The 27,576-nt window shown below is 47.4% G+C and overlaps 2 protein-coding genes and 2 long non-coding RNA genes across 6 annotated transcripts in view; 2 read left to right on the top strand and 2 right to left on the bottom strand.

Moving 5' to 3' along the window:
- Positions 1-348: 348 nt before the first annotated feature.
- On the bottom strand, positions 349-27,576 carry DESI1 (desumoylating isopeptidase 1). 2 transcript variants are annotated; one of them, XM_086712160.1, is made up of 6 exons: positions 27,230-27,576; positions 17,060-17,081; positions 15,893-15,962; positions 13,457-13,566; positions 12,644-12,766; positions 349-2,293 (listed from the first exon to the last, which is right to left on the bottom strand). In XM_086712160.1, the coding sequence occupies exons 1-6, from the start codon at positions 27,315-27,317 to the stop codon at positions 2,269-2,271; spliced, it is 438 nt and encodes a 145-aa protein (XP_086568286.1). In that variant the 5' UTR covers positions 27,318-27,576; the 3' UTR covers positions 349-2,268. The 2 variants fall into 2 exon arrangements, with proteins under 2 accessions (XP_086568286.1, XP_025782758.1); XM_025926973.2 differs by lacking the exon at positions 349-2,293 and adding an exon at positions 8,200-10,709 and having other exon boundaries at positions 27,230-27,568.
- On the top strand, positions 3,273-13,471 carry LOC147578867 (uncharacterized). The gene is made up of 3 exons (XR_015253274.1): positions 3,273-3,559; positions 13,138-13,249; positions 13,335-13,471. It is a non-coding gene; the product is annotated as an uncharacterized LOC147578867 (long non-coding RNA).
- On the bottom strand, positions 20,673-21,310 carry LOC147578866 (uncharacterized). Its single transcript, XR_015253275.1, has 2 exons — positions 21,019-21,310; positions 20,673-20,758 (listed from the first exon to the last, which is right to left on the bottom strand). It is a non-coding gene; the product is annotated as an uncharacterized LOC147578866 (long non-coding RNA).
- Positions 22,810-27,576, top strand: part of XRCC6 (X-ray repair cross complementing 6) — a 30,800-nt gene continuing 26,033 nt past the window's right edge. Inside the window, exon 1 of one of the 2 annotated variants that reach the window (XM_086712155.1) lies at positions 22,810-22,827. The gene's annotated coding sequence lies outside the window, so the exon portion shown is untranslated. The remainder of the gene's footprint in view (positions 22,828-27,576) is intronic. The other variant, XM_086712158.1, reaches the window with a different exon arrangement.

The following is a 27,576-nucleotide window of genomic DNA, read 5'->3' as shown; positions in this document are numbered from 1 at the left end:
AAATCTGTGTTGTAGAATATTTAGCGTGGAAAAAGCATGGTAATGAAAAGCAGCAGGCTGTCTCTGGGTGCTGGTATTATGGTGAATTTCAAAGTTGCCTTTGAAATGCATGGACTACAGCTTCCTCTTCTCCAGGATTCTGTTTTGGCTTCCTTCCATACTGCCAGAGCCAAGCCCCCCCCCCCCCCCCCCCCCCCCGCTCCCAGGGAGTGCCATTCAGTTTGGGAGTATGCGTGGGTGGGCATTTTTGCTGCATCCACTATTCTTGCCAATGCCTGTGATGAAGTTTGGGGGTGATGGTTTGTGGGGTCCAGAGCCGATGGCCAAGAAAGAATTCTTGAAGGCGTCTTTGGTGCAAAAAGGTAATTTTATTAAAGCATAGGGACAGGACCCATGGGCAGGTAAGAGCTGTACAGCAAGTGTGGGGAGTGACCCTTTTATGGAGTTGGGGAGATGAAGTAAGGAGGAAGTTTCTAAAGACTTTCACATGCTAAAGACATACTGGAGGCCTAGCTATTGTTGAATTAAGGTGGTTTTTCCCTCTAGCAAAGCATTAATATTGACAACAGGGAGTTCCTGGACTTTAGGCCATTGATGGGATTGCCTTTTTCTGGTAAACTGGTGGAGTCTCTTATCTGTTTAATCATTTGTTTTTTTTGTCCTTTCCTGTTTTTGGGTAGCTGGGAGTGTCCAAGGAATAAATACACGTCCCACCTGGGAAGGGGGTGTGTGCCAGCTTTACTTTGCCCTCAGCTTACCTCACGCTCCCTCATCACCTGTGATCAGCTCTGGCAGTTTAGGCCATGCAAAGACACACATCCACACACCTATGAGTGGCACTTCAGTGCACAATGCTTTTGATAGTTTTTTGTTTTGTTTTTTTGTCTTGGTAGCTGCAGTGCCCTAGGAAGATCTGATATGGTTTGAAATGTTGGGGTTTGGAGCTGAAGTCCAAGAAAGAATTCTGGAGATGTCTTCGGTGTAAACATGTGTTTTTATTATAGCACAGGGATGGGACCCATGGGCAGAAAGAGTTGGAATGGGTTGTGAGGAGTAACTGATTATATACTTTGGGATTTGGGGAAGGTAAAGACAAAGAGAAGTTTCCAAAAGGACTTTCATATGCTAAAGAAGATTCTCAGGATCTAAGAGGCCTTGCTATTGTCAAACTATGATCTTTTTTTTTTTTTTTTTTTTTTTTTACTCTAGCAGAGCATTAACGTTGAGACAGTTGGGACTTCCAGGAGGAATATTAAACTCTGCCTGTCTCAAGGATTTGTCAATGGGCTGCAGGTTATAAGGAAATTTAATTTTGTCTACATTTCCTTTTGCCTTTGTTCTCATCAGATCGCTTGAGGCAGAGTCCGGAAAACCACAGTTTGGTCCCTGCTAACTATAAGGACTTGGACAAGTCACATTTCCCGAACTGTTTCTTCATCTACATAATGGGGACGTAATCCCCACCTGATAGGACTATGAACAGTGAGCTAGGAATAACCATTATTTATTGACCCCCTTACTATGTGCTAGCCATCACACTGGACAGTTGACTGCATATCTTCATGCATTCTCACAGAAGCTCTAGAAGGTATTGTCGTCTCCACTTGGTGAGGAAAAACAAAAGGGATGTACCCAAGGCTATATAAAGAACCTGGCAGGCCTGCCGGGCTGAGACCAGAGTGAACAGGTAAGGTGATTACCTGCACAGGCAAAAAACTTAGGAGGACACCAAAATAAACATCAAAATAAGTGGTGTTTTAATTTTTTTCTTTCTAATTTAATATTTTTTAAAAATAAAAATTAATGCCAAAAAAATCTGTGATGAGCAAAATATAGAAAAAAATGTAAAAGACAGGACCAATAATTGTGCCCTGCTGAGGAGCCATATTCAATCCGGGCCATAGGAAAACACCTGTTTGTTTGTTTGTTTGTTTGTTTGTTTGTTTGTTTCCAGGCCCTATGCCAGAGTTTGGTTCATTCATTAAACAAATGTGTTGGGGTACACACTGTTCTGGATTCTGGGAATACTGTAGAGAACAAAACAAGGGCCTTGCCCTCAAGAAGCGTTTGTTTTCTGTTGAATACTGACAGCAAGCAGAACCATCTCCGCGGGAAGGAAAACCCAACTCGATCTGCTCTTCCTGCTCCATCCAGATCTGGTCCTTGGGTCTCCGGGCACTGGTGATGAGGGAGCATAAGGCAAGCTGAGGGCAAAGCGCAAACTAGCAAACACGCCCCTCCCCCCAGGTGGGATACTTGTGACATTCCTCAGGCACTCCTGGCTGCCCTAAAGCTGAGAGAAGGAAAAAAGAAATAGTTAACTGATAGAAATCACAGTCGTGCAGGACAGGAGTCACCAATAGTTTACAAATGCAAATGTTTTAGTAAATTACAAGAAAAAGGCAATCTTATCAATAGCCTGATCTCCAGAAACCTATAGACTCAGTTTCCTGGAGCCCCAACGTCACCCTTCCTTCCGTAGTGATCTGGGAAACAAAGGCAAGAAATAAAATTAAATTTCTCTATAACCTGCAGCCCATTGGCAAATACTTGAGGCAAATACAGAGCATAGCATTTCGCTAGGAACTCTCTACGGTCTTCATGTTAATGCCCTACTAGAGAGAAAACAACTTAGTTTGACTATTGCAAGGCCTCCTATCTTCTGAGTCCTCTTTAGCATATGAAAGTCTTTTTGGAGGCCTCCCTTTTGCCTTTACCTCCCCTAACTCATGGTATATAACCAGTCACTATTCACAACCCCAGTGCAGTTCTTTCTGCCCATGGGTCCTGTCCCTGTGCTTTAAGAAAATCACCTTTTTTGCACCGAAGACGTCTTCCAGAATTCTTTCTTGGCCATCGGCTCTGGACCCCCACCACTCCAAAACCCCATCACTGGCAGGGCCTAAGACCCCTCCCAGGGCCCAGTTAGCTAGTATAGAGCCGGTGGGTGGGGCTGGAATTGCCTAAATTAGTCTCTCATATCTCACAGCCAAGAGTTCCTAGGAACTGGTTAAATGCAGATACCCAGGCCCCACCCTGCTGCTGGGCTCCAGAAGCTGTAGGATGGGGCGCACAAGGCAGGACAGGTTTTTGTCTCCTATGGATTGGGTCCACTCTTACAAATACAAACAAAGCTAAGCTCCCAACAATAGCACATCTGTAGTGAACTAGTTTCCTTACAGATACCTTTCACAGTCTCTTCCAGAATTCTCACCTCAACCTTTTTTACTGAAACCCAGGGAGGGGGAGTGAGTGCTCTGAGGCACAAATCCAGGAGTACCAGACGGAGTAGCTCTGTGGCTACCAGTGTGTCCCTTTAAGAGGGAGGCTCATCCCTGGCAACTGGTGTTCAGATGGGGCCTTGGAGAGGCCCTAGGGGGAGGCAGAAGTAGGACTGGGGGAACTGGGACTACAGAGACTGGTCGTCAGAGGGCATTCTGAGAGCACCAAAGGAAGCCAGGTCTGAAGACAGGGGGCCTGAGACCCTAGCCTGGAAGGATCCTGCTCAAAAAGGAAGGCTCTGGCTCTTTGGGGCCAGACCTTTGACTGAGATTTGGAGGTTAGTGGCTTCCATATTTGGTTTGGACAGTGTAGCTCCTACCCTGGGTACTTCACTTGCTTTTGCCAAGAACCCTTTGAGGTGAGTACGCTTATATCAATTTCTAGAGGTAGGTACTGACACCAGAGTACTGACACCCTCTGGGGTGACCTTGGCTTCCCAGAATCACAGCAAGGTCAGAATTCACATTAAGTTCTGTTCCTCTAAAGCCCATGCTTTTCCCTGCCCCCTTGGTGGAAGGCCAACTGTCAACATGTGCTGAGTGAATATGGGAGGTGTTGACCCTCTTTTTCTCTATCTGGGGTATGACTTTTTTTTTTTTTTTTTTTTTTTTTTTTTTAGAGAGAGCATGAATGCATGAGCAGGGGAAGGGGAGAACCTTAAAGCAGGGTCCATGGGCGCAGGGCTTGAACTGTGAGATCATGACCTGAGCCCAAATCAAGAGTCGGACACTTAACCTACTGAGTCACCCATGCGACCCTGGAGTGTGACTTTTTCAGGGGTGCAGTCCCGGCCTGAGGAGCAGCCTTGATGCAGTGTATATACAGGCAGACTGACCGTTCCTTGGCTGTCCCTCCTGGGGCTGTCCCTCCGCAGCTAGGTGAACTTGGGCAGGTCCCTCCCACTCTCTGAGCCTGTTTCTCATCTATAAATGGGGCCACCACTGCCAGCCTCTCCCAGGCTGTCAGGAAGATGAGGGGGCGCAGGAAAGGAGCTGTGCTAAAAGGGGCTTTGCAAAGAACAGTCAGGGCTGGTTGTTGGTTCTAATTCCCTCTTAGTTTATGGGCAGCAGGAGGTTGGGAGATTGTGGATGTTGACTTTTTTCCTCCATATTTCAAAACACCTGCAGGACTTCTATTGTTTTCACAATAAACAAGTCCCGTTGAACTTAAATAAGCAGAAGGGCACATGCTCAAACAAGTCCATTGAATTTAAATAAGCAGAAGGGCACATGCTCAGAGGTGGTGTTTGTGGAGGGGGTGGAGGCTGTTGTTGGGTTGGCACAGGCTCCCGTGGGGCCAAAGCCAGTGGGGCCAGGGATGGCACTGCCCCACCTGGAGATGGGGGGCAGGGGCAGCAGCCCTCCCTCCCCCTCTACACCTGGGGTTAGTGATCTCTGTGGATCAGAGCTCAGTCCCAGGACTGAGAACTAGTCTCTAGAGTCATGGGCAGGGAGAGGAGTTTTGCTCCCCAGGAGGGGTGGTAGAGACTGTCCGATCTATAGTCTTTATTCTACAGATTCAGAGAGGCCCATAGAGAGGGAGGCCTTGATCAGGGTCATTTGAGTCAGAGGGCCAATCCAGGCAGGTATGTATCCAAATCCAGGGTCAAATTTTTATGGCCGACCCTCCCCTTTGATGTCCGCCCCGCAAGGAGATGCTGGCTCTGTGCCAGGTCCTGTGCTGGGCTCAGGCACTCAGGTGATCACAGCTAGACCCTACCCCTGGAGGGTGCCCCAGCTAGTGGGAGCCTGCCAGGAAGCACCCACAAGAGGAGGGGTCTGCTCTGGGGTAGGGAGAAGTCAGGAAGGTTTTGTAGAGGAAATGCTGTAGCTGGGCCTTTAGCTCTGAGAAAGGGGTTGCTCTGAGGATAGTTGGGGAGAGATGATCCAGGTCCAGCAAACAGTAAATTGAAGGTGGAGGTGGATACTGTTTGCAGTGACAGTGGCCTACACTTAACAGCAGGGGATGGGGGGTGGAGAGGTCCAGGGACAAACTTAGGAAGGGCCTTGATAAATGTGAGAACAATTGGACTGTTGTACTGTGGGCTTCTGGGCGGGGTCGGGGGCGGCACAGTGGTTGAGGTGTGTAGGGGGCAGGGCTTGCTTCTGTGACCTGGGGTAGGTGAGACTAGCCCCTTGGGGGTGGGCTGGGCCCCGAGTACATCCACAGCGCCACCTGGTGTCCACCTGTCTCACTGCAGCGTGACCTTGTGGGGCTTTCTCCAGGGGAGCCAAACCTTTGAGCAGAGATCTCTGCAGGGGACTCTGGGCTCCCAGGCCACCCTTCAGACCAGGGTCAGTCCCCAAAGCCCTACCCCCTTCAAAGCAGCCAGGCTCCGTGGTCAAGGGGTCACATTCAGTGATGTGCCAGACCCCTCCTGGTTCTTTGCTGCCCTCTCAGGCCAGAGCCCCTATGAGTGTGAGGACACAAGGGTCTCATGGTACAACCCACCCGCCCAGGCAGGCGTCCTCTTACACCATGATCCCATTCCAGAGCAGGTCCGGCCTCCACGCACACAGCTGTGATGAGCAGCCTACTCTTACCTAATGGTTCCCTCAAGCTTTAGGGAACTTTGCCGGAATGTCCTCTCCTTAGAGCTTCCTCTATCCAGTACCACCAGGCACCATCACTCCCTCCTCAATGGTTTTCTTTCAACCTTGCTGGGGCCGTACAGATCTTCACTACATGCTGAGAACAAAGGCAGGTACCACACAGCATGTTCAGCATGTGTGTCTTCAAATCCACAGAACCCTCTGCAAAGATGTTCACAAAATCCAACACCTCTTAGGATGATGGGATTGCAGACAACTTTTCCTCTCATCTTTGTACTTTCATTGGTTGCTTACATTTTCTAGATATATAATACGATCAAAGCAAATACTTTTTGGAAAAAACAAATGAAGAAATCTAAGCACACCCCAAACTAAAGCTGGAGGAGCTCCGCTGAAGCTCATGGATGCAGGACAAGGGGCTGTGGCAGTGGCTGCGCCATCCTGCAGCTCTGGCCTTTCCTGTTTCACAGGAGCTGTCCATTCCTCCCAGCACTCTGAACACCAGGGGAGCAGGGAGCTTCTTCGCAGCTCCCCAGTCACTTAGCAGATGCACAACACACCTCACCTCTTACCTGACAACTGCAACCCCCCACCCCGCCTCATTTTCTGCTCCTCTTGCACCATCCCATCACTCAACATAGCAAATCGATTATGTTACTCTTTGACCTACAAAGCCTCGCGCCGTCTGGCCCGCTGGCCTCTCCAGCCTCCACACCTTCCACCACCTCCTTGGCTCTCGTGCTCCGGTCATTCTGGCCTCCGTTCAGTCCTTCCAACATTCTTTTCACTTGCTGCTCCCTGTGCCCGGAGTGTTCTTCTCTCTGATCTATACTTTGTCAGTGAGGCCTCAGATTAAACATCACCTTGTCACACAACTTCCCCAACCTCCTGACACGTACTCCTTCACACCTGGGGAATTCACACCTGCTGCCACCTGGTTGTATTTCCTCCCTAGCACTAGGCCACCTGAGATCACCAAACTTCTCTACCCTTTTGTCTCCCAGCCTCCTCAGAATAGAATCCCTGCCGGGCAGGAGCCTTGTTGGTCCTGCTCACCTCTGTACCCTCAGCACAGAGCCCAGGGCTGCTTTACATACAATAGGCTCCCAGGAAGACGTTTGTGGGGATGAATGAATTTACCCTAGACTGACTTGCCGTGAGTCACAAAGTCTAAGGGTAAAACCATGTGTCATTTCCCACAGAAGCAGGCAGTACACATCAGCAGCATCTGGTCTTGGAAACTGTCCTCAGCAGAGAGGATTGGCAGGGGCCTCTGCCCAGAGCTGGCTCACAGGAGCCCCCAGTCCGTGGCTGTTGAATGCAGTCTGCTCTCAGCCTGACATTCACTGAGCGTTTGATCTGTGCCAGGCACCGAGCATAGCACTTTACATTTACTCTCTTGAAAACCACCCTGTGAGGTAGGTACCATTTCCTCCATTTTACAGAAAAGGAGACAAACAGACTGGCCTACAAGTGGCAACGTTAGGACTTAAGCACAGGCTGTGTGATCTCAGAGCAGGCACTCTTAGAGATTCCTGCCTCAGAACATGTCAGCTTTGGGGGCAGGGGGAGATGTCAGCCAAAGCCACCTACCCTCTGTGTCCTCTGGAGAGACAGAGCCTTATTCTTCAGCTAGCACGCTGGAAAGACACAGTGCCTCAATAATAAGGTCTCACAGGTGTGGTGGTGAGAACATGGCCTGGATTCAAGGGCCCGGCCGTTTGCCACCTGGATAACTTAGTTTCTCTGTACCTGTTTCCCCATCTGTAACACGAGACCAGTACCTACACCTCAAGTCCGTTGTGTGTGAAAGTACCTAGCCTCGCCTCGGCCTGTGGCACGTGCTCACTCAAAGCCAACTGAACCAACAGACACCTGCGGCCACACTAGTGTCTGTAGTGCCAGGGGACGCTCGGAGAGCCATCCACCCACCTCCACACTTGTTCAGTGAGGTCGTCGTAACAAGGTGGGCAGAGATCCTTGGGGCCACAGACCCAGCCTATAGCCAAACGGAAACCATAAGTATACGCTTCTTGGTGGGGTGAGATGCTCTCTGATGACCAAGGTCCTCTAGAGGAAGATCTCAGAAGCTGGGGCCAGCAGACGAGGCTTTGAGTCTTTCTCTACCACCAGCTGCAAGGTGACATTGGGCAAGTAGTATTCTCTCGGGGCCTTTTCTCCATTTTTGTAAACCAATGGTGAAAGTCAAATATTCTTCCCTATTATTGTCACTTCTCATCCACAAGGCTAACAAACAAGCAAAGGCAGCATATCCAGACTCAGCAGAGTTAAGCTCAGAGGGAGACAGACTGAGAAGAAGCCTGGCTATGTTGGACGCATACCCAAACCTTAAGCACGACGCAAATGCAGCAGGCAGAAATGAGTTTATTGCATTAGAAAAAACATCAAAGAAAACCAGCAAACACCTCCGTACTAGACACAGTCATTAGTTTGACTTCATGGGCAAAAAGGAATCTCAAAGGTACAAGCTTTATTTTGGGGAAGGGGTGAGGTCCATCCCTCCTCCTTCCCTGTCCCTTTAAACCAATGGACCTTGATGGAGGTGTCTACTGTATGATACACACATGGCTCATTTCTCACTCTGCTTGCCTCGCACACTTGTGTGGAGCTAGCTGGTCATAATGAGCACGCTCCTGAGGTTCTGGGATTGACAGAGAAATGTGAGGATTGGGTTGGCGGTCGTAGCCTGAGCCCAGGCTTCCAAAATGAGTGATAGTGGGACTTGGGTGGGAGGAGAGAGCTGGCCTTCCTGGAGAGCTCAGAGAAGGCTGCTTGCTGGCTGATCCCTCCATCTTTCCCCACAAGCCTAGAGCCCAGGCATTGGCACAAACGGCTGCTGGGCATGAAGGGGGACTTTCAGTGAACCAAGTGACAGTCTCTCAGGGTAGCTACTTTGGCTAACTTCTCCTGGGTCTGGAGTGACTGCTATTAGGAGTGAAGCCAGCTGAGCCTGGATATGGGGGAGAAGAGAGAAGGAGACTGTGATGCCACACCTTCTGGCTAGAGCTGAGAGCCCTGGGAGGGAAAGTCTGGAACAGGAGCCTGGAAGAGACAGAGGGCTGGGCAAGGCAACCTGGAAAAGGAGAGAAACCTGGGTGGGAAGCAAAGGACTCCACTAGTAAGCTGCCTTCCCGGGAGGTACCCAGCCCGAAACCTATTCTCCGTGAGCCCAATTCTGCCAGTAGGTCAACATTAAATAACAGTCCCTGCTAGTTTTCTGCTCTCCAAAATGTCACTTGACATCACAGCTCGTCACCATGGAGGTGCCTCTGGGCAGGTCACAGGCAAACAGAAAGGCAGAAAATCACCTTTTCCTCTAGCCAAGCCCCTGATGACGCCAACTGCTATGGCTAATGGTAGAGACGGGAAGATGAGCAGCAGCTTTTTGAAGAGCAAAGGCACCTGCTGCAGGCCGGACCCCAGGAAAGAGAACATAATTCAAGTCTGAGAAGTGGCAGGAGCTGTGGCGGGAGGGACCCATAGATGCCAGGGCTGGGACTCAGGGACCTGACAGCTCTGAGACCCTTCTCCACACCCCCCCCCCAAAAAACTAACTTAAGGGAGGCATGTGTAGAAAAGGAATCTGAAAGCCTCTCCAGGTAAGAAACGTCCAGATTGGTCCTCCCTATAAGCTCCTAGCAGCAGCTCATTAGGAAAATGCCCAGTCAGGCTCTCAACAATGCATCCTTAAAGTCAGAATGACAACAGAAATAACATGTGCCTTCAAAACACACTGAGGATAATGTAAAAAATCTCTATCAGAAACAACTCAAAATTTGCTTGCCACCTTGATTCTGCATTATTATTCTATCTTTCTACATGAGGGATATTTTCCTAGAACAGGGAATCATTTCCCCTTGGTCCCTAGCTGAATATTGCATCTGGTCTGGGGGTGAAGGGGGGTGGTACAGGGACTACAAACAATCTACATTATTACTTGTAGACAATAGGCCTGGGTCTCTGCCGCTCCAGCCCAAACCTTCACAAACTACGAGGTCAGCCATGCTGAGGAAGAGCAGCCTGTAGCCAGCAAGGCAGGTTCTCCAAAATTGATGTCAGAGGATTGGCAATCAGTAGGTGGAAGGAAGAATGGCTTTATCCTGTTTTCTCTGGCCTGACACTTGCTGTCACTCTCCCCTGATCCTGAGGCTTTTGGTTGCTCCAGCCCTGGCCCCGTGGCCTTGCTTGGGGTAGGGAGAGGAGGTGAGAGAGGCTGTGGCTACAGAGTTCACTTAGGTTGGGTCAGTCATCCTGAAACTGGTCTCACGTGCACCAAATCCTTTGGTTCATTTAACACTAGAGAGGAACTGCTTCCGGGATGTTGCAATGGCTGCTTCGTGGATGTTGTAAAACTCACCTGCGTCCCACAGGTGGTGGCAACCTGGGTACAGCGTGGGCGTTCTCTGGAAAGAGGTTCTGGGTCGGGGCTCCCCCAAACCGTGCCTCTTGCCTTCTGCTTAAACAAACCCTCTCCCTTTCTCCAGTGTGGAGGATGCCTAGGAAGCAGCGTCAAGAGTGAACTCACAGACAAGACAGCCTTAATAAATTAGTATAATACTATTAGAAGGGATGGCATTTTGTTCTGTTTCTTAGCAGCATTGTCCTACATGCAGCCTGGTGATCTCCTTCCCTGGGAAATTTAAAAAGCCTTCCCCTGGTTGTTAGCTCTGATGTAAAATTACAAAATAGAAATCTGGTAGGGTTTGTTTTGTTTAAAAAGGAAAAGCCCCAGTGAGGCAGGGCGGTCCCATGCAGTCCTGTTAGCTCTGGCCGTTGGGTCGGCCCACGGGGCTCCCTCCAGGAGGCTGGATCTGAATGGAGTCCAGGAGGGGCCGCAGGGCCTGTCCGAAGGGCCTGTGGAGAAAAGAGACCCAGGGGCTTGGGTGGGCTGGGTGCAGACAGTCACAACCGCGCCCATGGGTACAGTGACGCCACCACACAGGGAAGAAGGACACCCATAACCTCACTCGCTTTTCTCACCTACCTCGCACATCACGTTCATGGAGGAGCCCTCAAAATGGCCTGCTCTGTGTTTTTATTCCTGGGGTCCCCCTCACCCCGCAGAGATGCTACCGCCTTACTACTTCACCTGTAGACCCTGGTTAGCTCTGGCTTGAACAGGCTAGCTGCATACAGGGAACTAGAGCTTTCTGACCTTTCTGCACTTGAATCTTTAATCCTCATGGTATACATGGATAAAAATAAAGTTTAAGTGAGGAAACTGAGGCAGAAGAAAAAGGATAAGAAAAAGGTATTTTCTAGGGAATACTCAGGAAAAATGACAAACGCAGGTTGCCAGGAGGTGTTAAGGCCACTTTCTAAAGGGCTCCCAGTTTGCTCTCAGAGTAACTTGGCTGGAAAAAAACACTGCAAATACTGGAACCTTAGAGACTTTTCAAAATTCCTAGAACCTTAAATCAGGGTACCCACAACACATCTCAGTTACTGGCTTTCTTTTTCTTTGGTGGATATTGCCATTTTTGAAAATCATGTCCAGGTTCAAAGGGAGCATTCTCAAGCGTAAACAGATGACACCAAGATATATTAACCTTAATTCAGACAAGTCCTGGAGCTTCACCCACCAAATAATAACAGCAAGAACATTCCAGCTACTTATACTTGCTTAGGGCCTCATAACCTAGATCCTTTAGTAAGGCTGTGAGGCTTAACACACCCACCAAGAAACGGGAAGGCAGAGGCAGGGCTGGGAGATGGGGCTTTCCTCACTAGATTGACACCGCAGCCTTGTTTCCCTTGCAAGTTTTTCCTAAGAGGTTTCTACCCAGGTGTGAAAAACAGCTCACCTTGCTGAGCCTGCTAAACCTGCCAGGATCTCTGTTGGACAGGGCCCAGTTCAGGAGAAACTGAGTCAGGGTTCGCAAACAGACATGGTCCTGGAGTGGTTAGAGGCTTGCCTGAACACAACAGCAAAGGAAGGGAAGGGTGTGATGGCTTTGGGTGTGTGTGTGTGTTGTGTGTGTCCTTTCAGGGGACACTGCTTAGATGATGGCCCACAAAGCTCGGACCACATCAGGGTGGGAGGGGCTACAGTGCGTTCTTGAAGAAAACATCTACTGAGGTATGAGGGCAAGTAGGAGGCTGTCTCTGAGGGCATCAAAGAGCTCATGGTGCAGGGGAAGAAAGACTAACAAATGACATTCGCAAAATAAGCCACCCTACTAATCCTCTGATCTGTTCTCTGCCTGTCTATCTAAAAGTACACTTTATTTATTTATTTTTTAAATTTTTTTTTCAACGTTTATTTATTTTTGGGACAGAGAGAGACAGAGCATGAACGGGGGAGGGGCAGAGAGAGAGGGAGACACAGAATCGGAAACAGGCTCCAGGCTCCGAGCCATCAGCCCAGAGCCTGACGCGGGGCTCGAACTCACGGACCGCGAGATCGTGACCTGGCTGAAGTCGGACGCTTAACCGACTGCGCCACCCAGGCGCCCCTAAAAGTACACTTTATGCGAGGACTTCTGGGGAGTGGCACGCTTCATGAGATGCCAGGGCTCTGTACAAATGCTGGAGCCGGCATCAAGTGGATTTCTAAGTTCTGTGGTTGCACTCAGGCCAGGATAGAGTTGGTTCAACTCCAAGGAGGGTGAAGTATTACAGGCACGCATCAGTGAGTGGAGAGAATGGTGGCTTTACCTGGTAGCAGCTGCCATCATGACAGGGCCCACCTAGCTCGGGAGGGTTCTGCTGAGATCAGGGGCCAGACGAGCAGCACGGACCGTGAATGGGGATTTCAGGGGCTGGGGCAGAGACCGAAGGCCACTTACGTGGATAGAATTTCAGAGGGAAGGTCAGTGATGTAGGAAGGGATCTTCCGCCCGGTCAGGAACTGTGCCACTTCGTTGGTAAAGGTGTTACAGTTGTGTTCAAAGAGGTTGTAGGCCTCGCTTCTGTACATTGTAAGAAAGGTTTGAAGAACAGATCTGAGAGAGTCAGCAAGCACATATGTGAAATAACTCAAACCAGGAAATGGCATGGAGAGCATAGCTGAGTTAAGAGGACTGTGATTTTCCTTTTCTCATACACTCCAAAAGGACTGCTTGATTTGCCACTCTGGACCACAAAAACAGATTTTTAAGGGAAAGATGAAATAAAAATATATGGCTCCTCTACAGTTTCAGTAGAATCTTCACAGTCACAAAAGCAGAGCTCTAGTGTTAAACACTTACTACAATGACAATTGACTAAAGCTTAAGAGAAAACCTGCTCAAGTTGGCATTTCATCCAAATCCCTCCACAAACCCTGGTTTTGATTTTTCAGGACGAGATGCTGGCCCAGGATGGGTTGAGAACAGCAAGTGCTGAGACAGCAGCAGCTGATTTTAATCAGAAGGAATAAATAGCCCTTCCTGTCCTCAGGGTTTCAGCAGAAGGTATGCTGGGATGGGATATCTGCCTGGGAGCAAAGCTGAGCTCTTTCTGTGGCATGATAACTGCTTTCTCTTCCTATTTATTCAGCAAATACTGGGCCAGACCTTGTGCTGAGTGCTCTGGGCGATGTGACCTTGTGGCTGACCTCTGGGGCTGACCGTCTAGTGGGGGGACAGACACAACTAACCACCACCCCTGTCTCCACTCACCGGAACAGAGACTCCCCCAGGGAGGACAGGTATTCCAGAAAGAGTTCTTCTGTGACTTCTGTGCTCCCCACATCAACCACAGAGTCTGGGGGCCCAAGCAATGTCCCTCCCTAAAAGAGCCAACCCAAAGAAAGTCATTAAGTCACCATCTCCACTGAATTTTTTAATGTGGCTTCCCTTGGGAGACCACAGATGCTCTGTTCCAACGTTTACCTTTCAGAGCATCCAGGGCAGATGAAGAGTGTCATTTCCTATCTGTATCAAGGCTGCAATGGCTTAGAGCTTCCTGTTAACTCTCCATTGCCAAATGCTGGCAACGTGGCTAAGAAGCTGGGCTGCTTTCTTCTGGTGGGGCCCTGGGAAATTGAGTCTCTGGCCAGTCTCAGGCCAGACCCCTGACGCTGTCACCTCATCCAGTTGATAAAAAAATAGAAACCCAGAATCTGAAGTCTCCCTTTGTTCCCAACAGGCCTGATCCCAAGGGCACAAAAGGAGAACCAGAAATGGCTAGCACTTGACAGGCCATCTTTCCATGCCTATATTTAAGTGTATGCAGCCAGTTTTTTCTTGTGACACACTTGCTATCCCTTAGAACACTGGGCAAATGTGAAGACTGTGAGAAGTCTGGCAGGCTGGCAAACACTTCCACAATTTAGTTCTATTTTATCTGGGAGGCTAATCTAACAATGTCAATAGGGTTCCCCAGGCAAGGGAGTTAATGGCCCATGAAAGGCCTACAGGAAACCCTCCACCATGGGTTAATAGACTGCTATAGCAGACTAAAGGAGAGCCTGAGGCCAAGGGGAAAGCAGCCATGGGTGTGCAACAGATCACTGGGGAGGACAGAGCTGGGAATGGCTAGGGGGTAAGGGAGAGCACTCCTGAGCAGAACTCCCTGGAAAGATCATTAATTCACCCAATAGCTATTGGGCACCTACTGTGTGGCTGACATTGTTCTACGCACTGGGGAAAGCCTGGTGAGGAGGATCATTACAATCGTCCAAGAATAATGGTCTCAAAATTGTAAGAGACTGAAAGATCACTATTCGACCCCCTATTATTCATTCATATAACAAATATGTATTGAGAACTTACTATGTGCCAGGCCTATGCTAGGCACTGGGGGTACGATGTGGACAAAACAGATGAGATTCTTGCCCTCATGGAGCTTATAGTCTAGCAGGGAAGGCAGACAAAAAAAAAAAATCCCATAAACCAATATATAATTTTGAGCTGTAATAAGGTTATTAAAAGTCCAGCATGCCATCAGTACATATAACAGGGGACCTTTCCAGTCTGAGGAGTCTGGGAAGGCTTGCCTGAGAAAGTGACATTGAGCTCAAATCCGAAGGATGGAGAGGCAGAACCAGGCGAAGGATCAGGGAGGTGGACGAAGTGAGAGAGTAGGTTTAAATGTCAAGGTATGTTCAAGGAATGAGAAGAAGGTGTGTGTGTTGGGGGGGGGGGGGGGGGTTGGCGGGAAGGCACAACCTGAAAAGAGGTCATTCAGAGAGGGAGACAGTGACCAGATCAGATAGGGCCTTGGAGGCCATGCTGAGCTTTCTGGGTTTTACCCCAAGAGCAGTGGGCAGAGTTCTGACTTCAGCAGGGGAATGCCATGATCAGATTTTCATCTTGAAAAGATCACTTTGCCTCCTGTGTGGAGACCTGACTGAGGAGGAGCAGAGGTACTGCTGTGGTCCAGGCTGGACGTGAGCGTGGCATGGATGAAGGTGAAAGCTCTGGAAATATGGGAAGAGATGAACAGAGACTGACTTAAGATATATTTACAAGGTAGAACTGACTGGGCTTAACGAAGGATTTGTTACAGGAGGTAAGGGACCAGCGAGAGGAAGAAATCAAGAATGACTTTCCATTTATGAATAGCAAAATGAATGGTTGGTTGGTCTTTGCTTGAGCACCTTCTACGAAAACCTTAGATTGCTCGGAGAGAAAGTTTGTGGCAAGATACATGGGTTTTAGAGACAGAGTCCTGAGTTTTAGTACTGGTGCCACTTACTGGCCATGTAAGTTTGGGCAACTCACTTAACCCCTCAGAGCCCTCATCCTTCAGCTCAACATTGACCGAGTTCATACTATGAGCTCGGCACTGAGCTGGTGACAGGGACAGAGAGTGAGACACGGTCTCAGCTCACAAGGAGCTTATACACAGCTCCCTGCAGAGACTCAGGAACAGCTCATCCATCATACCATGCTCGGTGTGACCCAGAGGGACCCACATATGTCGAGGGGGCACAAAGGAGGCCTGGGAAGGGTGTTTTTGAGCTGAGTCTTAAGGTAGTTATGAGGAACTAAGCCACAGGCTGACATCCACTGGGCTAGAAGCCAGACATACAGAGTAGTAGTAAAGTTCCTGGTCTATGGGAACCCTGGGAACGTGAGACTTCAGGGCAGGGTGTGGGGGAAGCCACTCACTGGGGGACAGCTGGAGATACCGCCACTGCCGAAGAAGAACTCATCCTTGTGCACAACTATGGAGGTATGCCTGCAATGCAGAGAAGAGACGGGATAAGCCAGAAAACTTCAAACTGGTCTGAGAAAAAGCAAACACCACACTTCAAGGAGAATAATTTCTGCCCAAGGATAGGACTTACACGGTCAGCAGCCTTATAAAACTAACGAAAGGCATAAATACCATAGATCAGAGTTTCTCAACTTTGGCACTACTAACACTTGGGGCTGGAAAATTCTTTGCTGGGGGGCTGTCCTGTGCATTCTAGAAGCTTAACAGCATCCTGGCCTCCACCCACTAGTTGCCAGTGGCACCCCCCCAATCAGTTGTGACAACCAGACAGGTCTCCAGACACTGCTGAATGTCTCCTGGGGCAGAATAGAACACAGCAGAAGAGGAGTCCCTAGATTCACCCTGATACTGACACACCTTTACTGAAATAAAGCTCTGCAGACTAAGGGGTGTTCCTAGGCAGTTAACAGGAGAGGTTAACCTGGACCATGCTGAGGCAAGACCTGTTTCAGGTGGAAGTGCTCATATTACTCGGTTTGAGTCAAACGAAGCAAAAAGACATTCTGGTCATCCCAAATGTCAGCAGGCTCCAGGAGTCCAGATGGAATACTGACCTATGGTCTCCTCTCATTAATGGAACCGAGAGCTCAGCTACCATCTTGTCTGAAAGGGGTGGATCCAGTGCTGACAGATCACGGCAGATGTGTTTTAAGACAGCCATGTGGAGCCCTTGGGACTTCTGTAGTTAGAAGGCTTGGTCAGGCGTGGGCATGACATCATTCTACCTTTCTTTACGCGAGGGTTTCTCAACCTCAGCACCACTGCCATTTTTTGCTTGGATAATTCTTTGTTGTGAAGGGCTGCCCTGTGCATTGTAGGGTGTTTATAGCAGCATCCTTGGCTTCCGTCCACCCATCAAAAATGTCTCTAGACACTGCCAAATTCCCTGGGGTTGGGGATCGGGGCACAAAATTACCCCTGGTTGAGAACCACTGCTTTAGAACTTGGAAGTTTCATGATACAGAGAGTTAGGTTTCAAGCTGGAAACATAGACTGAAACCTGGACTGCTTTGTTTCATAAACCAGTCAGTCATTGTAAGGAGTCCCACCCAACTTACCAGATGCCTTCCAGTTGTTTCCCTGTAGAGAAAAGAAGAGATTTAGCTACTCAGGACCAGAATAAATGGCCTCCCAGCCTGAGCAAATTCAGAACATCACTCAAACCCACTATAAACCCACTCAAACCCAATTTAACCCACTATAAACCCACTCAAACCCACTTTAACCCACTATAAACCTCTGGGGGGATTTTCCAGGAATGCAATTCTCCTCCAATAAGGTCCTTAGGTCATGATATAGGTATGTCATGTTAAGTAAGTTGAACGATTATCAGAATCCTTCATCAGAATGCAAGATAAAAACACTGGTATAGATGTACCCCAATTTTATGTTTGTTTTTCTTTCCCTGTCAGGGTCAATTCAACTTTGCCTTTAATTTGTCTCACATATAGCGACAACAGTAAAACAATGGTATAAAAAAGCTATTATCCACTTCTTCATTGAGCATATGGGAGGTGAAACCCTTCAGAAAATGGCAGAGCGAAACTTTACAAATGCCGTCCATTTGGAATAGTCAATGCAAATGTATTCTGTACCTCTATATGGCAGAAATGATGTTAGATATGGAAATGAAAGTACGAAGAGATCACTGTCCTGCCTTTAAGGAGCCCAAAGTCAAATGGAAAGAGAGACACACATAACTAAGTAAAACACAATGTTGATAGGTTCTAATTATACAGTGGTAAAAATAAGATGCTATATATGATAAAGATAAGGAACTACCTTCATAAACTGTAATTCAACCCAGGAAAAGTAGGGGCAGGGATGGACGTTTCTGCCAGAGGGAATAGTATGTGCAAACCCACGGTTGTGATAAAGATCAAGGTCCTGCAGGTTAGAACAAAGACTGTAGTGATGGTGACAGGAGGAAAAGTGGTCAGCAAGGATGCCAGGAAAGTAGGGTAAGCCCAGACAGAAGGCTGTCCTACACCGTGGGGGCATTCATGGTTGTTAGGCAGCCAGCAGAGTGCCTTAACCAGATCTATGTTTTTGTTTTTTTTAATGTTTATTTAGTTTTGAGAGGGAGAGAAAGAGAGAGAGAGAGAGAGAGAGAGAGAGAAACATGTGAGCAGGGTAGAGGCAGAGAGAGGAGACACAGAATCTGAAGCAGGCTCCAGGCTCTGAGCTGTCAGCACAGAGCCCAACTCAGGCCTCGAACTCATGAACAGTGAGATCGTGACCTGAGCCGAAGTCCGATGCTTAACCGACTAAGCCGCCCAGGAGCCCCCAGCTCCATGTTTTTAAAAGACAACTACATCTTTTATTTATTTTTTTAATGATTTTTTTAAGTTTATTTATTTTGAGAGAGAGGGAGAGAGAGATAGAACACAAGCAGGGGAGGGGCAGAGAGAGAGGAAGGGAGAGAGAATCCCGAGCTAAGAGCGTGGAGCCTGATTCAGGGCTTGAACTCGCAAACCGTGAGATCATGACCTGGGCTGAAACCAGGAGTGGAACACTTAACTGACTGAGCCTCCCAGGCGGCCCAAGACAATTATATCTTTTAAAAGAGAACTCCTGACGTAGAAGATAAACAGGAGGGCAGGTCATAGAGAGAGCTGACTGGAGTGAGGTCTTTGCAATAGTCCATGGGAGACACTACGTGACAGTGCTAAGGATGACGAGACCCGATGTGAGGCTCAAACTCATGAACTGTGAGATCATGACTTGAGCCGAAACCAAGAGCCAGACGCTTAACCAACGAAGCCACCCAGGTGCCCCAATGCTGTGTCTATTTTACATATAAACATTTCATTCTCTGTTAGTGTTATGAGGCTAAGTGAAGTAACAAGGAAAATCAAATGTAGCAGAGTTCTGTCCGTCCTCCAGTTGGAGGCAAGTCTGCTTTTCACTAAGAGACCGGCTGCTCTGGCCCACGAGGTCACAAATGGGGTTTCTGGGGTAGCCCCCTAAAGGCTGTGGAGCAGGCTCTGCCCTTATTCAAACAGCTCAAATTCCACAGAGGTGGATGTGAAACAGACTGGATGCTGAAGGGGAGTGGTAACCCATTTACGACAAGCATCTTCAAATGGACTGATTAGACGTACATCCTTTCTGAATCTGAACTGCTCCCAAGTTATCCTTATTCTCACATCATCCTTATGTGGTACAGTAGGGCAAATATTTATTACCATCATTTTACAATTTATTACATCATTTTACATATTTACAGGTAAATAAAGATGCATGGTTTGTCCAGCATAAAAGCAAGAAGAAAAAAACACGATATGACAATGTACTTGTGGGAGCAGCTGAGGTAGAAACCCAAGGGCAGCTGTTCAGTAGTCTGTTCTCAGGAGAAAGAAAACAAGGGCCACAGTCTCCTCCCCGCAGGGTGACAGGCATTGGAAAGTGGAACTTAACTGATTTAAAATAAAATTTTTTTTTCCTTCCTCACTGGGGTGGGAGGAGGTGAGTAGGAGGTGGTGATTTGAATTAGGTCACAAGGCCATTTTGGAACATGAATTAAGCTCAGTGGATATTAACACACTACAGAAGCAGATTATTTTCCCACTAGGATGTCCTCAGCAGGCCAGAGAGTGGGTGGGTCAGATGCCTGCATGTCTCCAAGCCTGCCAGCACAGCCAAAGCACTGAATTCAAGGCCTATGAAGGACACAAGTGAAAACAAATGGAAGACATGGAGAACAGCCTTGTTTCCCTCATGAATAACAAAGAATGTAGTGAGGTCTCCATTAGTCAGCATTCCACTGATTGTAAGAGTAGTTAGTATATAAAAGCCAAGGAAAAAATACTCCACCCACCTCATCAATTAACATGGATGGAGCACGTAGACCTACATGTTGGTTGTAGGACACGCTCAAGATCAGCACTTGGAATACTGCTGATGTTTAACCAATGTCTATTAATAAGTATAAGTGATGATGGCGATGGGGCAGCAGGGGCCTCTGTGCAGGTAGCATTAGCTCATTGGTATAAGTCAAATGCAGTGCCAGCTCACTTCCCAAATTTCTCCTCTCATGATAGTATTTTTATTTATTTTATTTTAATTCCGGTATGGTTAACATACAGTGTTATTAATAGTTGCGTGTGGGGGCACCTGGGTGGCGCAGTCGGTTGGGCGTCCGACTTCAGCCAGGTCACGATCTCGCGGTCCGGGAGTTCGAGCCCCGCGTCAGGCTCTGGGCTGATGGCTCAGAGCCTGGAGCCTGTTTCCGATTCTGTGTCTCCCTCTCTCTCTGCCCCTCCCCCGTTCATGCTCTGTCTCTCTCTGTCCCAAAAATAAATAAACGTTGAAAAAAAAAATAGTTGCGTGTGTGTGTATACACACACACACACACACACACACACACATTGGTTAACATACAGTGTTATTAATTGTGTGTGTGTGTATACATATATATATATGTGTGTTTTTTAAGATTTAATTTTTTTTTTTAATTTTTTTTTTTCAACGTTTATTTATTTTTGGGACAGAGAGAGACAGAGCATGAACGGGGGAGGGGCAGAGAGAGAGGGAGACACAGAATCGGAAACAGGCTCCAGGCTCTGAGCCATCAGCCCAGAGCCTGACGCGGGGCTCGAACTCCCGGACCGCGAGATCGTGACCTGGCTGAAGTCGGACGCCCAACCGACTGCGCCACCCAGGCGCCCCTAAGATTTTATTTTTAAGTAATCTCTATACCCAACCTGGAGCTTGAATTCACAACCCTGAGATCAAGAGTCACATGCTCGGGGCGCCTGGGTGGCGCAGTCGGTTAAGCGTCCGACTTCAGCCAGGTCACGATCTTGCGTTCTGTGAGTTCGAGCCCCGCGTCGGGCTCTGGGCTGATGGCTCAGAGCCTGGAGCCTGTTTCCGATTCTGTGTCTCCCTCTCTCTCTGCCCCTCCCCCGTTCATGCTCTGTCTCTCTCTGTCCCAAAAATAAATAAACGTTGAAAAAAAAAAAAAAATTAAAAAAAAAAAAAAAAAAAAAAAAAAAGAGTCACATGCTCCACTGACTTAGCCAGTGAGGAGACGCTTGATAGTGTTTCTAATTGACAATGTTCTAGTGTGCTGGGTGGCTCAGCATTTGCCAGATTACCATCAATGTGAAGGGGTTAATGTTAACTTAAGAAATCAGCTTGCCCTTCTTTGGGCCACTGGATAAATACTGAATCTAGGTTGGAAAAAGGTAAAAGGAAACATTTGTATAACATAACTGGGCCTCTGCCAATATATATATATTTTTAAGTTTATTTATTTTGAGAGAGAGAGAGAGAGAGAGAGAGAGAGAAAGAGAGAGAGAGAAAGAGAGAGAGCATGGAGGGGCAGAGACAGGCAGAGAGACAGAATCCCAAGCAGGCTCTGCACCATGCGTAGGCTTGAACTCATGTGGGGCTTGAACTCATGAACCACGAGATCACGACCTGAGTTGAAGTTGGACGCTTAACCGACCGAGCCACCCAGGTGCCGGAGAGGGTTCCCTTTTAATCACTGCTTGTTTTTATTAGTCAGGCCTTGTAGCAATGTTTTGAGGAGCAACATTCCACCCAGGCTGTATTTACTGAACACCAAGTACTGTGGATATCTAGAGTTCTTGCCCCCAGTGGAGCTTCCAGTCCAGTTGGTGGGGGGGGTGTGGATATTGATGAGAAAATGAACAATTATAAAATAGAATGATGAATGCCACTAAAGGAGAGTACACTGTGTTATTAGCACATACTAGGGACACACAACCAAGATTTGGAGGGATGGTGGTCAGGGAAGGTTTCCTGGGGGAAGTGACACTTTAGTTGAGATCTCAAGGATAAGCAGAAGTTAGCCAGGCCAAATGAAAGTATTCCTGGCAGAGGGCACAGCCTTTGAAAAGCTAAGAGGTAAAAAAGAGCTGAACGGTTTCAGTCCTGTTAGGGTGTACAGCAGCCCTTTTCCACTGGGATTCCGAAAGAGAATAAGCCCTCATGCCCCAGGGTATCTATTGGCAGAATTGAGAAAATAGTCTATCAGATCATTTCCCTCAGAGCTTCATTCTCATGTGTAATCCAGTTGAGAAAGGCTCCTATTGACTGTGTTCAGTATGTGGAGACAGGTGAGGGTGGAGAAAAAAGCCGGAGAAAGATCACGAAGGGCCTTGTAAGCTGCGTTAGTTTTCATTTTGCCATAATGAAATCACATGATTACTAAATTAATTCCTTAGATGGATATAGAACAGTTCATACAATGAACAATAAAAATCTAAAACAAAGCACAATAGATGGCATTAAAACATTAAAAACCCCTTCAGATTCAAATAAATTCTATGTGATCTTCAAGCTTAAGTTCAAGTCCCAATTGTTCCTATAATCAATATTTATTGCGGGGCGCCTAGCTGGCTCAGTCGGGGGAGCATACGACTCAATCTTGGGGTCATGAGTTCAAGCCCCACAGTGGGTGCAGCGTTTACTTTAAAAAACAAAAATTCTTTGAGCATCAGCTCTGACTGGCTACCTGGGATGTACTGAGAAATGAGACAGTCTCTGCCCTCCAGCAGCTCAAGGTTCTTGATGAAGTCTTTCTGACACATTCAGCCCACCAAGGCCTCTCCCTTCTTTCAAGACCTAAAATGATCGCTTCACCACTCACTCATTTTGGTATCTAGTCATAATTTATTTTATGCTGTTTTCTAATGTTGCATGTGTATGCATGTTATTTTTAGTGAAATAAACCACTGGAGGACAGAGTTCATGTTTTTTACTTCATTACTATTTTGTATTACAGAATCAAGCAAGGACCTGAGTCCAGAGTAAAATTTCAAACATTCCTTAGATTGCATTCTGCCAAGAAATAAAGGTCTGTATTCTATATCTTTACGTCTTTGAACCTGGGAACAATTTTGAGATAGGCTTGTAAAAAAAAGTAATAAATAAATGTAATCCCAGGACGTGCATATACACAAAACTTTGGATCAGAAAACAATCAACAAATATCAAGTGCCTTTACTGTAATTAAAAAAACCCCAAACATCTCTGCATTTATGCCTATGTACTTTAGCACACAAAAAGGTCATGAGATTTAGAGAACAGCCGCAATTATTAAGAGGACAAATTTAAAGGACAATTATAATAGCTAATTACTGTAGGCAAATGGTACACTATGAAAAAGAGGTACAATCAGCTGTCTATTAGAATGCTAAAGATAAATTTGGGGCCATTTTCATGGTGATTGAAGGACAATGGTACAGAAGTACCTTCATGGAAGCAATTCTAGGAGACTGAAAACTGGACAGCATAGAACTGTGGAGTCTGCATGGTTTGCGGGGGAGAAGGGAATTATGTTGGACTTTATCTAGTCCAATCATGACGGTAACAGAGCTAGATGGGGTCTTATCATGAGGCTCTGTCATAACAAGAAAAGAAGGTATTACTGATGAGGTCACACTAACTTAGTTTGAGGAATGATCACATATCTGTGATTATGAATGGCACATACACATTGAACCCAGATATTTTTCTCAGCCAAATTTGAAACACGTGACCAAAGATGGCTTTACAAACTTCAAAAATTATAAAGGGACGCATTACACAGTAGAAGGGGTACAGCAACATGATTGACAACATGAGCTCTGAAAGTCAGACTGCCTGCGTTTATAACCCAGTCCTGCCACTTACCAGCTGTGGGAGCTGGGGGCAAATTTAATGCCTCAGGTTCCTCAAACGAAAAGCAGAAGTAATAACAGGACGTACTTCACAAAATTGTGGTGAGGGTTATAACACACACAAAGTACTCAGAAAAAAAGAGTCTGGCACATGGTAAGCTCTCAATAAATGGTAGCTATTAATATGCTTCTGGAAGTCATAGCAAAAATCAGGAAACAAATTGACTTTTGAAAGGTTCAAATATATTTAGGAATGGGAAATCAATATATGGTTACTCACAAAACTGGGACATACCCAACCTTAAGGTTGGTGATGTCTGGACAGGATGAACCAGTACAGCAATGCCCATTTTCCATAAGTTTTCAACTCTAGAAGGTAATGACCATTAGGTTTGATAACACTTTCATTACTTTTGCAAAAGGCATAAGAGCAATATGGGAAAAAGGGGATAGGGAAGAGAGAATTAGATTGGCAGGTAAGGTGATGTTCTTAGAAATACCATTGTGTGGGGCGCCTGGGTGGCGCAGTCGGTTAAGCGTCCGACTTCAGCCAGGTCACGATCTCGCGGTCTGTGAGTTCGAGCCCCGCGTCAGGCTCTGGGCTGATGGCTCGGAGCCTGGAGCCTGTTTCCATTCTGTGTCTCCCTCTCTCTCTGCCCCTCCCCTGTTCATGCTCTGTCTCTCTCTGTCCCAAAAATAAATAAACGTTGAAAAAAAAAATTTTTTTTTTTTTTTAAAAAGAAATACCATTGTGGTCAGGTGTGCAAAGTTGGTTAAGTTACCATTGTTGGCTAGGATTTCAAATCTATGTAAAAAAAAAAAAAAAAAAAAAAAAAAGTGAAGGGGATAGGTCTAGCACTCCACCTTCAGTTATGGCACTTTTCCCTTTACCCATGACACTCCAAAAAGGCATTCTTTCAGTTCCAGGACAAGGCCAACCTCTTTCCTGCCTCAGGGCCTTGGCAGATTGATCCCCCTTAAGCTTAGAACACTGTAACTCCCTCACCACTTTCCTTGTGGCTACTTCTTCATCCTGAAATTCCCAACTTAAAAGTCACTACTGTTGCCACCATTATTTAGAGTAAGTTTCTCCTGGGGTGCCTGGGTGGCTCAGTTGGTTAAGCGTCTGACTTGGGCTCATGATCTCACAGTTCACGAGTTTGAGCCCTGCATTGGGCACTCTGCAGGGAACCCGCTTCAGATCTTCTGTCCCCCTCTCTCTCTACCCCTCCACCAGTTGTACTCTCTCTCTCTCAAAAATAAAAAAAAAAAAAAGAAAGAAAAAGGAACATCTGGTTGGCTTGGTCGGTTGGGTGTCTGATTTCAGCTCAGGTCATGATCTCATAGCTTGGAAGTTCAAACCCTGCATCAGGTGGTCCTGACAGCTTGGAGCCTGGAGCCTGGTTTGGATTCTGTGTCTCCCTCTCTCTCTGCCCACCCCAGCTCATGTTCTGTCTCTCTCTCTCTCCTTCAAAAATAAATAAACATTAAAAAAATTTTTTTTGAAGTAAATTCCCCTTGTTACTTTCTACCTTAGTAACCTGTTTGCTTCTTGCACTGCCCAGCATTTACCACAATTATTATTTTAAATAATTGAATTATTATTATTTTTTGCTTATTTTTTATGTTTTCTTCACTAAATAGTTCCAGGATGGTAGTGAACATCTTTGCTCAATATATTATCCTCAGTTAAGCTTACCATTCAGACTAGCACATAGTAGGCACTCAAAAAAAAAATCTGCTGAATCAATCATGAAGCAGTGATTCCTAAGAGCGCTTACAGCTATGATTACACTAATCAAATGGCTCCATTGCAAGAAGTTTAGTTGGAACTTGACTGAGGTAATGTTAGTGATTAGCACCTTCTCCAATGACTTTGTAAGTTTTGCTTTCAGTTTTGCCTTACTCATTTTAACAACTGGTCATCTAGGCCCAAACTTCTACCCAACAATGGATTGGCTACATAACAATTATCTGAGGAGCTTATTAAAAATACAGATTTTTGGATCAAAGCTCCAGAAGATTCTTAGTTAGTACTTGTGTAATGAGGCTCTAGAATCCATATATTTAAAACTTTGTTTATTTTGAATAATGTTATGTGTGTAGTACACAATTCAAAAGGTACAAAAAAAGTTTATTGTGAAGTCTCCCTTCTATTCCTGTGGCATCAAGTTTCCCTTGCCATAAGTTACCACTGTTTCAGTTTCTTATGTATTCTTCCAGATAATTATTTGCCTACATGAGCATGTATAAATCCTTTGCTTTCAAAACATCTGAATATTTAAAGAATTGTTCCAACTTTGCTTTTTCTACTCGTACTCAACAAAACGTTGAAGGTGAAGTTCCCTGTCTGTTGAACAAGCATCCTAGGCGATTCTGATGTGAAGCCAAATATGAGTAACCATTCAGTGGCCTAGGGTTAAGAGACTGAGTTCAACTCACTAAGATACATTAGAAACTCAAGGACATTGAAAAGATGCCCTCAAAAGTAGCCTTGCTTACTTGACCTCTGCCCTCTTGCCTTAACCATGAGGCAGAGAGAAGGAGACACAGAATCCGAAGCAGTTTCCAGGATCTGAGCTGTCAGCACAGAGCCTGACGCGGGGCTTGAACCCACAAGTGGTGAGATCATGACCTGAGCTGAAGTCGGCCGCCTAACCGACTGAGCTACCCAGGCGCTCCAAGGACACATTTTCTAATGCGTCCATAAAAGCCAGGAAAGACTAGCCATTTAAGCGAATGTTGCCAAAGTTGTTCAATTTTTCAATTCCTAAAATCCTTTCCTGCCCAATATCACCTGAAATCGCAAACTCGACCATTTCTATGTTAGATGAGACATTTTTGGTATTTGGCTTATAATGAGGTTTGATGTGCAGTGAACTAGGGCTGATTTTCTCTCCTGGCAGTTAAGTAGTTTAATGGAGCACAACCGAAATACTTCCTTTACTGACCCTTACTGACACAACAGTATCCAGTCCTCCGCGAGAACTGCTTTCTAACCATCTGGGCAAAAGCAATTAACTTAGAAACTGTAGAGAAGACCGCATCGTCAGGTCAGAACTTGGTGAATTCTCGAGTCCGGACTCCAGTAGACCTGACTTCACCTCTACCTGGGGGCGATGGCTGGGCCCCTTGTGCAGCTCTAGCTTCCTATTCCCATCTACCCCAGAGACTGCAGTTTCCTTTTGGCACGGAGGAAAGGCTCTCTAAGGGCCACCCCGGAATCTCCTCCGCAGTGTCCCTTTCATCACGAGGGGCACCGCGCGGCAGGCACCCTCACCTCCCTTACACTGCGCCGAGGAAGGAGTGTAAAGGGTTCCCCAAGTGAGGCAGGGAAGACGCCGGGATGCAGCGCCAGCTTAGCTTGCGGCTCTGAGGGGCAGCGGGAGGGCGTGACTCCTCCTTCCCTTCCTCCTGGACTCAAACGTCAAGACAGAAAAAGTGGGGTTCGAGGCGCCCAAACCTCAGACCTCTCCCTTCTCCACTCGGGCTTTTCTCCATCCTCTGGGCCCCGCGTCTCCCCCTGAGCCGTGGTCCAGGCCTCCCTACCTCGGCCGGCCGTCCCGGCACCCTCTCGCCCGCCCCCAGCCCCCTCACCCAGCATGATGGGGCTGAGCCGCCGGGCCAGGCCCTTGGACAGGTCGTACACGTAGAGCTTCACCGGATAGAGATTCGGCGGCTCCATCGGGACCCGTGACGGCGGTGGCCACGAAGTCCCTCAGGCGCCCGGTAGCAGCTTGGACCTTCCCGTACCCGACGGGGGTGGGGAGCGTAGGGAGCGGGAGACCGAGCCCAGGCCCGGCCTGAGGGGCGGGGGAAAGGCGGCCCTGCGCTGCACGCGCCCCGACACCCGCCACGGGCAACGACTACTGTGAGGTGACAGAGCCGGGACGGGCAGGGACCGCGCTGGAGAGGAGGCGGGGGCGAGGACGCACTCTTGCGCA

This window comes from Puma concolor, chromosome B4, assembly GCF_028749965.1.
Source record: "Puma concolor isolate L17-30 chromosome B4, mPumCon1.1.hap2, whole genome shotgun sequence".
In the NCBI taxonomy this organism is placed as follows: domain Eukaryota; kingdom Metazoa; phylum Chordata; class Mammalia; order Carnivora; family Felidae; genus Puma; species Puma concolor.
This window is presented reverse-complemented; position numbering and strand designations above follow the sequence as displayed.